This window comes from Danio rerio, chromosome 13, assembly GCF_049306965.1.
Source record: "Danio rerio strain Tuebingen ecotype United States chromosome 13, GRCz12tu, whole genome shotgun sequence".
Lineage (NCBI taxonomy): Eukaryota > Metazoa > Chordata > Actinopteri > Cypriniformes > Danionidae > Danio > Danio rerio.
The window spans coordinates 52,957,425-52,976,048 of NC_133188.1; the positions used below are offsets into that span (position 1 = coordinate 52,957,425).

At 35.9% G+C, this 18,624-nt stretch overlaps 2 protein-coding genes across 4 annotated transcripts in view; one reads left to right on the plus strand and one right to left on the minus strand.

The window, feature by feature from the left end:
* disc1 (DISC1 scaffold protein) overlaps window positions 1–10,404 on the minus strand; it is a 90,294-nt gene extending 79,890 nt beyond the window's left edge. The window contains exon 1 of one of the 3 annotated variants that reach the window (XM_073919488.1): window positions 3,767–3,994. Coding sequence is in view for 2 of the 3 variants with exons in the window: in NM_001142263.1 (NP_001135735.1) it covers window positions 9,830–9,923 (94 nt within the window). In the remaining variant the exon portion in view is untranslated. 3 annotated transcript variants of the gene reach the window in all.
* LOC100331556 (signal induced proliferation associated 1 like 2) overlaps window positions 1–18,624 on the plus strand; it is an 823,625-nt gene that overhangs the window by 459,566 nt on the left and 345,435 nt on the right. The gene's annotated exons all lie outside the window — the stretch shown is intronic.

Below are 18,624 nucleotides of genomic sequence, written 5' to 3' on the forward strand. Positions count from 1 at the left end.
AACGCGCCCAAATAGACATTTCCACACCATCCCTCTTTTCTTCCTCCGACACTCCCCCCTAAACAGAGCTGGACACGCCCACTTTTCTGACTTTTTCCAAAGTAGAGGTGTGAAAACACCCTGCTGAAACGAGGGGGTTTCATGGCCCTTTAAAGACACATGCTTGATGATTTCCTAAACAAAAACATGAACCTCCTATTCAAATGTTTCAAAGGTTATTAATTGTTATTAACATTTTTTTGTTCTCTTTTGTACACTGTTAATGTATTTGCTTATGCTACAGCAATCTCTGTTCACTGTGTATGTATACTAAAACAGAACATGTTTGAAAAACATTTGTTTTAAAAAGTATAATTTTTTTTTGTTTTAAAGGACAAAAATAGAAGTGTATGAACATTGTGCATGGTTTGTTTTACATGTTCTATACAAAAACAACTAGTGAAACTAAAGCTTAACTTAATGTGATTGTCACAAATCAAAATCAGATTGTCAAAATCATTTTGATTTATACGTGGCTTCAGTGTCAGCTGAAAACAGTACGATAAAATTATTACATTCTGATAAAGTTGTAACTTTTTTTGAAAATGTTATTTCTTAATAATCTTTGAAATGTTCAAAGAGTGTTTAATTTTTTTTTTAATGTGATTTCAGGAAGCATCAGAATTCATTATTTTATAAACATTACGAAAATGTTTTTTTAAGAGCGAGTGTCCACCGAAGTGTTTTTTTTTTTCTTGAGCTGAGCGTTGCGGCTCCAATGTGCGTACCCTGATAAAAATCTATGTTAAGAATTATAAAATGCATGGCACTGGATGGCGCAGAGCGTCGCCGAGAGGCGCATCCGGTGTGCGACCACTTTAAGAATAGCCCCTTTCACATAGTCATACCAGTAAATATCCAGAAGATTTCCAGAATCGCTTTACCGGTTGGTTCAAAAAAAGCAATGTTCACACAGGCAAGGATGTTACGGACGTTTTCCAGAAAACACCATTCACACATCCATTATAAAATAATGGTAAATTCTGACATCATTAACCAGAAATGATCTCTAAACGGCTGCGCTAATATTTGTAAACACAGAAGGAGTCTTTTTTTGTTGTTGATGGTTTCACTTTTTTTTAACGCTTTAGCATTCATGTAGCTGATTTTGTTCCAGAGACATCCAAAGGCAGAAGAGCGAACCAAAACTAAATGCTTACACACTTGACTACTTTACAAATTCTGTGGATGGATAAGTATTGTGAACAACTTGTATGAAAACATATGGAGGAACACTTTCGCATGTCGAGATGTTCATAATATGTGTGTGTGCTGGCGCTGCACCGGAGCACGCATCAAGCAACTGAAGCAGAGCTTGAAGGTAAACAAGCAAAATGATCAATAATTTTTTTACACAGTTGGCATGAATAATGAACATAGAATTGTTATCTGACTAACATCTAGTAGCTAAATGTGTCTGAAAAAATTTTTTTATGGCTTTTATTTTCAGAAACAGAGCGGATGTGAATGCGTCAGAGTGTTCTGATTGGCTGGAGTACAAGTCTCAAGTCAGCGCATTCAAACCAGTTAAACTCTGCTGTTATTTTGGGATTTCTGCCTGGATTTTGCCTACCCAAATTTAAAAGCTTCCCAAATCCACAAGCAGAGGTGTAAATGCAGAAATTTGATATCATTTTAAAGAAAACCCTTTGAATTTTCATAAAACACTATTGAAAATGTTTAAAATAACTGTATATGTTGTCTGTGTTATAATAAACGCCTAAAAAATTTTTGTATTTTCTTTTTATAAACTCAAATTTGAAAGTGTACCTTTTAGGTTCTGTGTGGTCTAGTGTGCTGTAATTAATGTTGGTGGTTCCTGCACATGTCTGTAATCATAGGAAAACAGAAAAATGTCTCCACCATAATCTATGCAAAAGGTATTGTATTCCAACTGATGAGAGGTGCTGTACAAGCCACAGGGACGATCATTGTTTTCATATTTCACTATTCTTTTGTTTGATCAAACATAATTCACTGTGTTTGGACCACATAAGATATATAAAAGGATTACTTATGCACATCACCTCAAAAACAGAGGAGAAATGGCCCTGAAGCACACACCATAAGGTAAGAGATGACAGCTGTCTGTGCTATCTGGGGCTGCTTATTGATCATAAATGCATTGTTTTCACTACTGCGCCATGGAAACACCACAATTCATTCGGCAACTGTTTGATATGTGAATATAATTCAGTAAAAAGAATGCTAGAACCGTATGAGCACCGGCAGGAGCTTTCATTTGAGCTATAATTTGTACATGTCATATGAAAAATATGAAAATGAACCAATGTTAAATACCCAGCTCGGGTATCCAAAATTCTGTGTATTTAAGTGTAAATAATTTTTGTACAGTAGAATAAAAACCAAAGTGATGCATACGTGCATCAAAAGCCCCTTTCACACAGTGATACCGGTAAATATCTGGAAAATTTCCGGAAAGACTTTACCGGTATATTGAAAAAAGCGCTGTTCACACAGGCGAGGACGTTACGGAAATTTTCCAGAAAAGAGCATTCACACATCCATTCCAAAATACCGGTAAATTCTGACATCATTCACCACAAATGAGCTTTAAACGGCTGCGCTTGTATTTGTAAACATTTGACTACATCACAAACTCTGTGGATGATCAATATTGTGAACAACTTTCGCAGGATCACTTTCGCATGTCGATATGTTCATAATATGTGCGTGTGCAGGCGCTCACAGGCTGTTTCACAGGCACACGCAAAGCTTGAAGGTAAACAAACAACGGCTTATCATAAGCATCCCATCGATGATTATTTACACAGTTGGCATTAAGAAGAACATATAAACGTGATCTGAATAACTTCTAGCAGCTAAATGTGTTTGGAAAAATATTCAAAGGCTTTTATTCTCACAAACCGCGCGGACGTAAATGCGTCTGACTGTTGTGATTGGCTAAAGCAGACGTCTCACGTCAGCACGTTCTAGACGTGCACGCGCTTATTACGGGAATCTTCCTTCTGCGTTCCCACAGCGCAGCATTCCGAGCAATTTACCGGTAATCTTACAACTTCTCTTTCCGGAAAATAGCCAGAACGAATTTACCGGTATTTTCAAAAAGGACCTGTTCACACATACAACCTTTCCGGAAAGGTCTGCATGTGTGAAAGGGGCTAAACATAGCTTCTACACTTTCAAACGAAACCACTTAAGGGGGTCTGGTGCAATGCTAGCCCTTTAAATCTTAAAGCGAAAGTCGATGACGTCACGGACCCGGTACCTGGTCCGCGGAGTTTAACTGGTCAACATGAATTCGCTCTTTCCGCCAATTTTCCTTCCGTGTTCACACAGAGTAGCATTCTGGCAAATTACCGGTAATGTTACAACTTCTCTTTCCGGATAAAATTCAAAAACTGCATTTTCAAAAAGGGCCTGTTCACACGTGCAGACCAGAAAGGTCTGTATGTGTGAAAGGGGCAAATGTTGGTTCAGAATGTGCCAGAACAGAACATTAGCCAATCTTCTGAGAATATCCCTAGTTAATGGTGCATTTGAGGAATAATTTGTGTAAGAAACACAAAGAACATTGAGCAAATCCTCAAAGTGCATAAAAACGGCAAGTATGTGCAATAGTTACATGTATTTGACTCAGCAAACATGACTAATTACTGATAAATGCTTTAACCTGCAACAACCAATATTTACAGATATTAAAAAGCCTGCATTTTCAATTGAATTTAGAGGAACATGTGTTTACCTTAGTCGATTAGAGAGGCCTTTCCAACCTCACTTCTGCTTAACTCAGCCTCCCATTGGCTGCTTGAAAACACTTCACACACAATGGCACGTCAAGTAGCCCGTGAAGAGGAATAGGGAATGTTTGAGGAGGAGCAGGACAGAGTCTGGGGGAGTTTGTGTATCTGAGCTGATTCACCGAACTTGTACGCATGTATAGCGTGACTTGTCCAGTGACAGTAGCTCATTTGAGGAAGTGAAAGTTTGACATAAGCTCTTTTCCTCTCCACTTTTTAAAAAACACATCAGATAAGACAACAGTGAGAGAAAGCTCAGCTCTCTGTGAGCCCATAATACCATAGTGTTGTTATAGTTTGCTAAATCTACAACCTAAACATTCACGCTCACTGAAATAAAGCCTGTTCATCATTACTATAAATATAGCAATAACTATATTGCTGGCCATAAAAGTGGATGACAATGTTTTATGAGGAAGCACTGCAGTTTTATACAGTGATAAAAATGATTCAGTGGATTTGCTCAATTTAATTAAGGTAAGTGGTTGCAAACAATTTATATGGGTTAATTTTAAACAAACAGATTAAGTTGAACATGACAAAATTTAATTTGTCAGCCCATTTTAACTGTTAGCAACCACTTACCTTATTTTTTTTTTTAATAGATCCAATGAATAATTTTTTCAGTGTAGTCTGACACTCTTTAAAAAGCAGGATGAATTCTGATTGGCTGTCCATGTTGTCATTGTTCATGAGCTGGACAAAAAAAGTAACTGGCATGTTGTGATCTTTAGATGTGTAAAATATTTTTTTTAATTCATCATTATAGTCCTTTGTGTGAATAGGCCCTTAGAAACCAAAGTTAGCTGCAATCCTGTACTAGGAAACACCCATACACTTTCAAATGCACACACATACGTTACGGCCAATTTCATTTATTCAATTTACCTATATATAGCACATGTCTTTGGTCTGTGGGGGAAACTGGAGCACCCAGAGGAAACCCACGCCAACACGGGGAGAACATGCAAACTCCACACAGAAATGCCAACTAACCCCAACCAAGGCTCAAACCAGCGATAGATGGATGGATGGATGGATGGATGGATGGATGGATGGATGGATGGACGGATGGATGGTTAGTTGGATGGATGGATGGATGGATGGATGGATGGATGGATGGATGGACGGATGGACGGTTAGTTGGATGGATGGATGGATGGATGGATGGATGGATGGATGGAATGATAAATAGAATGATAGAATGACAGATACAACGATAGAACAACAGACAGACAGATGGACGGGCCGACGGACAGACAGAACAATGGATAAATAGAATGATAGAATGACAGATAGAACAATAGAACAACAGACAGACAGACAGACAGACTTGGGACTAGATATAAGGACTTGCACACAGGGTTATTTGACAAACAAAAGAAACTCTCCCTTCTGCATTTAAATTTAGCAGCTGCAGTTCTGGCGAATCAACACACTTCCTGTTCCCTTACAGAGACACAAACCAGCTGAATCTGACCTAACTCACACACACACTAAACTTTGTGGTCTAGGGAATCTATTTGAACAAAAACAGCTTTAAATAAATAACATCTAAAGATGTAGAAGTATGACGATTTAAAAAAATAATTAATCAAAACAACATCGCAACAAAAATAACTTTACACACACACACAAAAGGTTTAGGAATTTTTTTTTTAGAAAAATGCATCCAAATGTGATCACCAACTCAACCTCATTTCCTTCCACATGTTTTCAGACCTGAATATTGCCAGACAAATTAAACTAATGCTAAATACCTCATTTTCTCTGGAAATGTTTGGAAGTTTTTGAATGCACGTTTCTACAAAACTCGTTCATAGCTGTAAACTTGACATTCCATGAATGATCAACAACAACATTAACATCCTCAAACTGACCTACATCATGATTTAAGAACAGAACAGAGACTTTCTGACAGATTGACGACACAGATGCATGCATCTAAGCAGCTTCCACCGACTCTAATCTCTACCATGCCAATTAACAGCATGCCAACTGCTCATTACAGCACCAATAAACACTCCTGAAGCTGTATTTAAGTGTTTCACCACATACAGATTGATACACCAGGGCTAGAAGTATAAGTCTGGAATCTGCCTGAATTTTTGAATTAATTCTCCATGTTTGCTCACACCTTGATCTTGTATATTCTGCGATTGTGTTCACAGGAGTTTCACGTTTCTCCCAATATTATGATGTCTGAACTCCCAGATGTGAATAGCGAAGAGCTGTTATGATTGGAAAGGTCTTTTCTGACATTGCAGTGACTAGTGAAATCTGTCCGAACCTTTGATGGATGTCTAAAAATAAACCCACCAACCAAACCACCAGCTGCTCCGTCCTCATGTATTCTGACACTGTTTGCTGAGCTTTGATGTGGGTAGAGATTTTGGTTAAAGGAATAAAGGAAAAGACTTCGCTCTCCAAAGATTATAATGCATATTAGAAATATCAAAACATGAAGCTTGTATTATATTACAGGTGTGTTATATTTTGATGTACAGCACATATAACGCTTAAGGAATTACAATGGCAGGCCCATAGCCAGCCTGGTGAAAGGGGTGGTTCTTTTTTTCTCAAAAAGTGGACCTTTTTTGCAGTTATATGCCTCAGTTTCTATTTAACTATGAGATTTCAATACTGCATTTTAGTGACTTTTTTTGCTGGATTAGTTAGATTTGATCATATCCACATTTTTTGATGTATTAAAAATATTTCCCAAAAATGCAATTAAAAAAATTAAATCAGATTAATTAAAAAATAAAATAAAAATTATTATATCATATATCATTAGGAAATATCTGTTAAAGTCTTAAAGTAAAAAAAAAAAACTGTAGTCTACTATCACTTATTAAAATAAAAACAAACCGGCCAGCACATGCAACTGTCCCCAGTCACAATTTGGACATTTCAATAAAAAAGTAATAATTACAACAATAATATTAATAATAATAATCATTATAATAATAATACAATATTAATTATTCTTCAGATTTTTTCTAGCCTCTTTGGTTTAACAACATAAAGCCTTATTACACCTACAGGTGTTTCAGGCACATGGTCAGATTTTCTCCAGGTCATAATTTATTTTGTTTATATTAATTTCATCCCAAAAATGATTAGACCGGTGCAGTTTCATCTGGAATGCATCCCAGATCACCTTCTGAAGTGGTTTGAGTGATTGGGTTTATATCCGATCAGAATAAAACAAATAAAGTGAGAAAAAAAGCCTCAAAAACACAGAAGTGACGGGATTGCGCCTTTTGCTGTGAAGTGACATCTGACAGCTGAGGACTCCGCTTCCCATTTAAAGCTTTCGTCGGACAGTTATTTAAAAAAAAATTAATGGCAAAAATAGGGAAAGGGAGGTCATGTACTGGACAAGTCAATAAATATACAGGACGTCCCGGCTAATGCGGCCAGTTAGCCTAGAACCTCATGGATGGGGCATCTGTTAAGTTAGTAACTTTTGCCTTACCCTGTTTGGCAGTCAGTATCCATGAATGTCGCATCAAAGATTCAAATGTGACCACTCAGTGGGTTATGTCACGTTACTCGCGTCACATTATTGTGGCTTTGAGGCTCGAGATTTGAATTACTGGCCAGAGTTGATTAAAATGACACTATTACAATAAATATTGAATATAAACATATTATATTAATTATATAATAAATATATTATATAATGTTAAATTACACAAAATAATTAAAGGGACAAATTCTGGACCTTTTGCCAACCCCCCTGGCTACAGGCATGCATGGTACATGTCAAAAGAAACAATAGGGTATATGCAGAGCTAGTGTTTCTTCCCATACTGATAAACTTCCGGTGAACGGTTAATGTGACTTTTTAATTTCATATGGTTTCTTTTAGAGCATCGATGCTGCACTGTTATTAAAATGCACTCAGTTAAATAGACTTCAGTCTTCATTTAGTTGTTGAGGCATAAACTAAGATAAGAAAAGCGATTTATATGCAGGCACCTGTCAGGATCTACAGATGAGCGCATAAACAGCATTGGAAATACTGGAGTAAAATAAATGTAAATATTTTAAAGACACGACGTGGAAAAATTTACTTTAATGCAGGGCTTCTTGTACATTCTAAGACCCACTTTATAGCGTTTATCATTTAGGCAGTGAAGATTTACAGACCTTAAACACGCCAATTTGGTAACTGCAGTTCACCGGAAGCGCTTGACCCAGGTTACTGACAAATTAAAGGTCCTTCTGTGTGCTTCTGCATTTACCCTATGGGCTATATGTACACAGACTTTTCATTTTCAGCCAGGTAGCCCAAGAGCTTCCGTTGAACTGTCTTTCCATTACAAAATTGTCACATTTATAATCTGATTTCTTTAAAAATCAGCGATCTTCACTGTTTGTTCAGCCTAATCTCACAAGGAAACGCAAGTATTTTACGTTTTGTCAGTTTAGTGGCTTATTCGTACAAATTCGTACAAGTTCAATCGTACGCAAATGTACAATTTTAAAAAGGAGGCGTGGCACCCAATCGCACCCCTAACCCCAACCAACATTGGGTGATGAGCATATCGTACTAAATTGAACGAATTAGATCGCGCTAGTGGTTACAATGGTCTTTCATCTTGTTTTACAACTAAATGAATGCTTAAGTCTATTTAACTGAATGTATTGTAATTATATTACAACATCAATGCTGTAAAAACAACCTTGCGAAATTGAAAATGGTCACATTAAGCTTTCACCGCAAATTCATGATTGGCTTTAAAAACTCTAGCTGTGCATAGAGCCCATTATAAAGGGCACAAATATAGTAACATGATCATGGGCAGGGATGGGCAGTATTTAGGATACATGTATTTTAAATACGTATTTTACATACAAAATAGAATTTTGTAATTAGTATTTGATAGGGCTGATGAAAACGGCTAAATATTTTGTATTAAAATACTTTAATGTCTTGTATTTTAAAAAATACGGTAAAATACTTTGTAAGACATCTACATCAAGATATATAAATGCACCCTCTGATTGGTGCTTTAGATGTTACTGACTTCCATTTAAAGAAGCACTGAAAAAATCTTACAAACAAATAATAGTAGTTTTGGATGGATTGCTGACGCCAAATGTCATTAAAACAAACAATATAAAAATAAGTCCGACAGTGGCGATTCCTACAATACTTCATTGGCTTGTTTTAAATGCCTGTAGTTGATCAGTTGGTCCACTGTATAGTTCATGAAGAGGAAGAGTTCATGAAGAGTTCAATACAGTTAAGAAAATCTGAAAAATTCTGTGAACAATTTTTTTAATAAACTATTTAACACCCTTTTAAAATATTAAGAGGCTGAATGATCATTGTACAGAGATGATGGCAATTCTACTGGCTGCATCTGCATTTGCTATCAAACATTGATTACTTCACTAACTCAGGGAAGGGATTGATCGAATAGGTCTAATTGGTGAAAGATTTGCAAATAAATGTCATGCTCTATTGTAAAAGTGTTTTGTAGTATTTTTTTAAATATAAAATACTGTATTTTATTTTGATACATGTTGTGAGTGCTGTATGTTGTGGTTTAATTTGATACACCACAAAATTAAGATACTTGGTACTGTATTTTAAAATGCATTTGAACCAACCCTGTTCAAGGGATGTAGATATACATGTGTATGAATACCATATACATCGATTTTTTTTAAATATCATGCTAAAATTATCTATAAACAGTGTATGATTGCATTAAATCATGTCAAATGTTATATTTAGTAGGGTTTTCTGATGTTGTTAGATTTAATGTTAATAAAAAAATAACTGTTGAGACTAATTCCGCTCAAAACTTGCTAGTATTGCTAGCAAATTGCTAGTAAAATCAATGTACAAATAAACGTCAAGTAAAAAAACGGATCCAAAACAACTGAAGTGAAAATTTAATCATTGTTTTCAACTTCGATAAATCACTTGTACACAATATCACGCTATTTCGTTGTACATATGAACAATAATCGCAGTTTTGTCTTACCTGTCCTCACAGCACACCGGTGACATGGAGAGTCTATGTCAGTTTTGAGCGTTTTTGAGGTGTTTTCCACCCTGACCATTCCTGCGAACATCATGGTGGTTTAACACTGGTAAATCCCCGAAACTACTTGGTTATTTACTTAGTTTTTTACTTTAGTTCAACTCCAAACGCGACGCGGGTCATCCTCCGTTGGGCTGCGCGTGCGCTTTTTGCGCGTGCACCGGACGCCGTTCACTTTCCAACAGAAATCTGAATTATAACTTCACGCTTTCCATCCGATATTCCGCAAGTTGTCATTTATACAATCTTAATCAACCCTTCACTAAAATACCCCCTCAAAAGTCACCGATGAGACTTAAAAGGCGAGTTTCCTGTGAGAGGAAAAACTCCGCAAAGCAATCCTGAAGAAAGTTCGTCGTTTTTCCGTCTGTTTAGGATGTCTCGAGTGTTTTCTTCATGTTATTTTTAATATCCAGAGGAAAAGAGAGGCCATAGCAGACGGTTGTCAAGCAGCAGTCGAGAGGCGGAGCAGAGGCGCACTTTGTCCCGTTATGTGGACGGTTGTGGAGAAGGAGATTCGGTCGGTGACGTCTGCTGGAATTTGACTCCTTTGATTCACTGATTCTTGATTCACTCGAGGTGAACTCAAGTCAACCCAATGATATCTGATGGACAAGCTTCACTTTTGGAGACATTTTATTAATAAACTGCCAAACAGAGGATAAATAATTATAAAGAAAATGCAAAACATTTCAGAAAACAGAAATGTATTATTAGGTTTGAAGTTGATTATGTAAATGATGTCCGAAATAGCGATGCATACACACTTGTGTAAAATCAGCAAAAACTAATGATTTAAATAAACTGAACAAATGTTGATTTGTATCAGTGGATAATAATTGCAGTGTTTAAAATCCCTTATAGCCTTTAAGCTAATGTATACTACCTGACAAAAGTTTTGTCGTGGATCCCATTTGTAGGAGTAACAAATAATAACTTGACTTCTAGTTGGAAAAAGTGGCATAAGGTCGATTTTTCCTATGAATCATCTGTTGAACTGCATCCCAATCAACACAAATACTGCAGAAGACCTACTGGAACCCACATGGAGCCAAGATTCTCACAGATATCAGTCAAGTTTGGTGAAGGAGAAATCATGGTTTGGCGTTAGATTCAGTATGGGGGCGTGCGAGAGATCTGCAGAGTGGATGATCAACATCAACAGCCTGAGGTATCAAGACATTTGTGCTGCCCATTACATTACAAACCACAGGAGAGGGACAATTCTCCAGCAGGATAGCGCTCCTTCTCATACTTCAGCCTCCACATCAAAGCTCCTGAAAGTAATGAAGGTCAAGCTGCTCCAGGATTGGCCAGCCCAGTCACCAGACATGAACATTATTGAGCATGTCTGGGGTAAGATGATGGAGGAGGCATTGAAGATGAACTCAAAGAGTCTTGATGAACTCTGGGAGTCCTGCTGAACGCTTTCTTCTTCATTCCAGATGACTTTATTAATCAGTGATTTGAGTCAGAGATGTATGGATGCAGTCCTCCAAGCTCATGATGGAGTCAGACACAATATTCATTCTGTCTCCACTGCAGCAGGACTTTATATTCTATACTGGACATTATTTCTGTTCAGTGATGACACTTTAGTCTAAGCAGAGTCAGACCTTACTGTCCTAATCAAATCATTCAAAATCAAGACATGATCATATTTTATTGTGCTCAAATAAGCGAATAAATAATAAATATATTCACTTTATTGACCCAGCAAATATATACAAAATACTGTATATTTTAAAATATGCATCGAAATTGGTAGTTATTGGTAGCTTGAAGACAAAATGATCAGCTCCTGTGAAATTTGATATATTTTTTAAACATTTTTCAAGTGATGTTTAACAGAGCAATGACATTTTTCTCAGTATTTCCTCGTATATTTTCATGTTGGTGAAAGTCATTACTTTTGGGGAAAAAGAAAATTCCAGGAGGGCTAATAATGTTGCCATCTACTGTCCCATGTCTATGAGTCTCTTTAATTATAAACTGTAAACAGCAGATTGACATATGCTGTAATAATAGTAAATGTATGCATGCACTCATTTTCACTCAGTCATCGTGGAGAATTACAATCAGTCATCAGATGTGTTTGTGGTGTAATCTAGAGCGAGGACACACAGAGCTCCTGTTGTGAGTGTGTGTGTTTCCCTGTGTTTGTCTCTCTCGGTGAATGAACAGAACAGCTCTTTGTGTCCAGCTCTACAGTCAATACAGAGTCTGATCTGAGGCCTGTGTTGGTCTCATAATGCTTTAATTGAGCTAAACTGCTCACAGCCTCAGAATCACAGCCTCCTACTGAAGCAGACTAATCGAATTAACATCTGAGCTCATGACTTTTAGACCCAGTAAACCACTTCCACATGACAAAATACTATAGTAATTTAAGATAAACACTACAGAACCATAATATAGTAAAGTACTTTATGTAATCTGTTGCGGCAATTGCCATTGTAAAAAACAACTATGGTAATATAAACAAATCACTCAATAGTGTTAAACAACTATAGGGTATATACTACAATACACCACAGTTACTGTAGTAAAAACTGAAGTATACTACAATATTTATCAGTTCATCACTTATACTACAGTATATCACTATAGTTATATAAAAAGTGTTTACTATAAATGAGTACTAGAATATGTACTCACTGGCCACTTTATTAGGTACACCTTACTGGTAGTCTGTTGGACCATCTTTTGCCTTCAGAACTGCCCTAATCCTCCGTGGCATGGATTCAACAAGGTACTGGAAGTATTCCTCAGAGATTTTGGTCCATATTGACATGATAGCATCACGCAGTTGCTGCAGATTTGTCAGCTGCACATCCATGATGCCAATATCTCTATCCACCACATCCCAAAGGTGCTCTATTAGATTGAGATATGGTGACTGTGGAGGCCATTTGAGTACAGTGAACTCATTGTCATGTTCAAGAAACCAGTCTGAGATGATTCACGCTTTATGACATGACAGGTTATCCTGCTGGAAGTAGCCATCAGAATGTGGTCATTAAGGGATGGACATGGTCAGCAGCAATACTCATGGCTGTGGTGTTGACACGATGCTCAGTTGGCACTTATGAGTCCAAAGTGTGCCAAGAAAACCTTCCCTACACCATTACACCACCATCACCAGCCTGAACCATTTATACGAGGCAGGATGGATCCATGCTTTCATGTTGTTGATGCCAATTTATGACCTGACCATCTGAATGCCGCTGGTTGTGCGTGAAAATCCCAGTAGATCAGCAGTTTCTGTAATACTCAGAGCAGCCTATCTAGCACCAGCAACCATGCTACGTTCAGTCACTTAAATCACCTCTTGATCATCAAGACATCTTGACCATGTCTACATGCCTAAATGCATTAAGTTGCTGCCATGTGATTGGCTCATTAGAAATTTGCATTAACGAGCAGTAAGAAAGGTGTACCTAATAAAGTGGCCAGTGAGTGTATAGATATTTTTATGAGGGCTGAAATCAGTAAACGAGGCTTCTTTCTAATGTCTGCATAATGACCTGAAACATTTTTTTATTTTTTTTTTATTGATTAAACAGAGCAGTACAAAGTTATACATAAAACAGTATACATACAAGAGAGTTATCAATAAAAATGAATCATGCACAGTGTATTAATTGTCTTTTTCAGCAGTTGAGATGTCCTAATTGTTTTGGGATTAATCTGTATTACAAATCTGACACACTAAGCACACAGAAACATATAAAAAGAATACAAAACAAAATAGATTTTCTAATAATAGACTTAATATTAATAGTTAATTTGCAAAACCATCAAAAAATATAAATGAGATGGACTACGAAAAGTGACCAAACGCATCCCACATAAAGAATACTACAGTCATTTACTTAAACAGCATAATTAACTATAGTGAACTGATAAACTGCAATCAATTTTGCTGTATACTCTATTTTTATTAAGGCAAGGCAAGGCAAGTTTATTTATATAGCACATTTCATACACAGTGGCAATTCAATGTGCTTTACATAAACAAGAATAAAAGAAACAAGTAAAATAAAAATAAAAACAAATAATAAAAATGAGTAAAATAATAGTAAAAAATACTATATTTTTAGAATACTAGAATGAGTCTGCAGGGGTAATTATACTGTAATATAAACAAATGACACAATACTGTAGTTTTCTCCAACTATGGGCTATATTATGCCACAATACAACATAGTTTACTGTGGTGAAAACTAAAGTATACTACAATATTACAGTTTATCAGTGTTAGAGCCATAAAGAGCACTAAGAGATTTGTAATATTTTTTTTATAATATTATACTATTTGTTTTGAGATATATAGTTATTGCTATTTAATACAGCATTTAATATGTTTACTTTGTGATATTATATTATGTATATGACGTTTCATATGTTTAATAATGCCATACGTCACATGTATGCGTAAGCAACAAGGCTGGACTGAGGCAAAAAAATCGGCCCTGGCATTTTGGGCCAGAGCAGCCCACTACATTCAATCAAAATGCTTTCTATCTATGCACTCATATTTTATAAAACACAAAGCCATATATATGAAATAAACAATTAAATAAATACAAACTTTAATCTCAATTTAATTTCTGTATACTGTCCATAAAGATATTTGTTGAGTTCTAAAAAATACACTATTCCTTCATTTATTTTTCTTCGCATTAGTCCTTTATTTATCAGGGGTTGCCGCAGTGGAATGAACTGCCAACTATTCCAGCATGTTTTATGCAGCAGATGCCTTTCCAGCCACAACCCAATATTGGAAATCACCCATACACACTCATTCACACACACTCATACACTACAGCCAATTTAGCTTATTCAATACACTATTCCCTCAGCCTATATTCAATAATAAACATAACAAAAACTTACTAAGCTTACTAAGCAACAGGGAAAAAAATGTAGGGGCTTTAATCACTTGGTGGAATTCTTTTAAAGGAATTGGAAAGTTATGTATCTTCATAAAATCCTCATAAGATAGTATGTTTCTATTATCATAAAACAAATCTGTAACAAAATATATGTTTTTTTGAAACCATTTATGTAAAAATGAAGATTTGTATCCTAAGTTATTATTTTTGTTTATATGTATAGAAGTATTTTGTAAGATTATTTTATTTTTTATTATTATTATAATTTTTTAATTGTGTAATTTTTTTTCTCTCTCCTGTTCTGTTTTTGCATAATCATTTTTGGTTGTTGCTGTTGTTACTATAGTAATGTTTTTGAATATAGTAAATATACAAATTGTTGTATTATTACTTTATGTAATGTTTCAAAGCTATAATAAAATAAATAAATAAATAAAAGAAGGAAGGGGCTTGATGCTAGACAGTCTTTTGACTGTTCTTCGAAACCATATTTATATTGAAGCTTAGTAAAGTGTAAATAGTTCTTCCGTTTGTTTTTTGATTTTTGTTGTTCCTGACAAACGAAAAGTTAACTGTTGCATTACTGAAAAAAAGTGTTGCATGCAGAACTGTTGCAAACAATTTATTTGTGTTGAATTTCAACAAACAAATTAAGTTTACTAATGTTCAACTTAAGGGCGAGGCAGTGGCGCTGTAGGTAGTGCTGTTGCCTCACAGCAAGAAGGTCGCTGATTCGAACCTCGGCTCAGTTGGCGTTTCTGTGTGGAGTTTGCATGTTGCAGCTGGAAGGGCATCCACTGTGTAAAAACTTGCTGGATGAGTTGGCGGTTCATTCTGCTGTGGCGACCCCGGATTAATAAAGGGACTAAGCCGACAAGAAAATGAATGAATGATTGTTCAACTTAATTTGTTTGTTTAAATTCAACACAAATAAAGTGTTTACAACCACTTAACGTAAAAAAATGAGTAAATCCAAGGAATCATATCTGCATTAATTTTTTCAGTAATTGCAAGTTTGTGGTTTTACGCGTCAAATCCTTTGTGCCGAGTCAATGGTGGAAATGGAAATGGTGGAGAACTGGAAGAAATAGACCGCCATTACAATCAGTTTTCCAATACGATAGAGCATTCATAAACAAAGTGTTTAAATACTATATTATATACAGTATAATATATTTTACTATGGTATAGATAAAAAAAAATGTATATATAATTTACAATAAATCACTAAATGCCTTCATCTGTCTTGATAATGTTCATTTTTATTGTGGTGCAGTGCAGTTGGTCAGGATGGCCACTATGTGTCAGCATTTAACGTGCAATTTTAATGGACATGAATGAAGGGGAAAAGATAATATTATTTGTAAAAGATGCACTGGTTTATAATCTCGCTTTTTTCGTTTATTTATGTCTATTGAGCACAAGAAGACTTACATCCATCATTATTTCAACAGCTGAGAAAGAAGCTTGATCTGGTTATTTGTCAATTAAACAAATTGAATTGTGTTTTGTTATATATTTATAATAGATTTAACTCAGAAGAAAAGAGAAACTTCAATGTTGAAACCTGAACGGAAACCATGAAGCTGTTTTAAAAGATTGAATCCTTTCAGTTTGAAGTAGTTGAAGTCTGAATAAGTAAAGTTTTAAAAGATTTTACAAGCAAGCAAATATTGCAAATATGTTCTGTAAATAAATAGGAATTTGTTAATAAATATGCATTTGTTTTATAATTATAATGTAATACATTTAATTGCAAATCATGTAATGGTCCCTTAAAAATGCCCTTAAAAATTTCCCTTAAAAACATACATTCATTTTCCTTCGGCTTGCTCCTTTATTTATCAGGGGTCACCACAGTGGAATGAACCATCAACTCTTCCAGCATATGTTTTACACAGTGGATGCCCTTCCAGCTGCAACCCAGTACTGGGAAACATCCACACACACACACTCCTTCACACACACTTTGGCCAATTTAGTTTATTCAATTCACCTATATGTGTTTGGACTGTGGCAAGGAAGGAACCTGAGAAAACCAGAGGATACCCATGCAAACACGTGGAGAACAGGCAAACTCCACACAAAAATGGCAAGTGGCCCAGATGGGACTCAAACCAGTGACTTTCTTGCTGTGAGGCGACAGTGCTAACCACTGAGCCACCATGTCGCCCTATTTTTGTGTGTGGTTACCGCATACAAAGCCAAAAAAACATGGTTGTTGTATTTTAACAATTGCAACCACAGATTCACCATTTTGGAACACGAACCATGGCTTATCTGTGATATTTTGGTTATACAAATGGTAATCACAACAAACATAGCTCTACACTTTATTACAAATTGGTCATTTTAAAGGGACAGTTCATGCAAAAAAAAGGATATTATTTCAATTTTTCTCCCTCATGTGGTTTTAAACCCTTACGAGTTTCTTTCTTTTGAACACAAAAGAAGATATTTTGAAAAATGCTGGTTGCACCTATTGACCTATGGAAGTAATTGGGTGCCATCTAGCATTCTTCAAAATATCTTCTTTTGGATTTAACAGGGGCGAGGCAGTGGCGCAGTAGGTAGTTGCCTCACAGCAAGAAGATCGCTGGGTCGCTGGTTCAAACCTCAGCTCAGTTGGTGTTTCTGTGTGGAGTTTGCATGTTCTCCCTGCCTTCGAGTGGGTTTCCTCTGGGTGCTCCGGTTTCCCCCACAGTCCAAAGACATGCGGTACAGGTGAATTGGGTAGGCTAAATTGTCCGTAGTGTATAAGTGTGTGTGTGGATGTTTCCCGGAGATGGGTTGCGGCTGGAAGGGCATCCCCTGTGTAAAAACTTGCTGGTTAAGTTGGCGGTTCATTCTGCTGTGGCGACCCCGGATTAATAAAGGGACTAAGCCGACAAGAAAATGAGTGAATGGATTTAACAGAAGAAACTCAATCAGGTTCAGCAAATGAGGACGGATTTTCATAACTAAAATTTAAATAACACAACAACAGAAGATCACAAAAGAATAAAACAACTGGTTTATTTGAACAATTAATAAGTGATCCGTTGTAAAATGATCCTCCAGATGTGAAGAGTTCAGCTGCATCAACACAGACACAAGTTTGTACCAAAACACTTTTATTGACCGTTTGACTGAAAAACCAAATTAAACATATTTCTAACATCCAGGAAAGAACAAGTTAGAGATAAAGTTCAGCCAAAACTGAACATTTTTTCACTATTTACTCTCCCTCAAGTGGTTATAAACCTTGAAGAGTTTATTTTAGTGCTGTCAAACTATTAATTGCATCCAAATTAAAAGTTCATATTTACAAAAATCATGTGTGTACTATACTTTTGTGCATATAAATATACACATGCCTATATGTATAATAAAATATTTGTTTATATTTTTATTTATACAAAAAATTATATATAATACAAATTATAAATAACTATATATGTGAATATATTTTGTATATTTTTGCATTTTATGTGTGTGTGTATATATATATATATATATATATATATATATATATATATATATATATATATATATTCTCACACATATACATATATACACACACACACACACACACACACACACACACACACACACACACACACACACACACACACACACACACACACACACACACACACACACACACACACACACACACACACACACACACACACACACACACACACACACACACACACACACACACACACACACACACACACACACACACACACACACACACACACACACACACACACACACACACACACACACACACACACACACACACACACACACACACACACACTTCAAAAAATGCTTTTCTTGCTTAGGTTT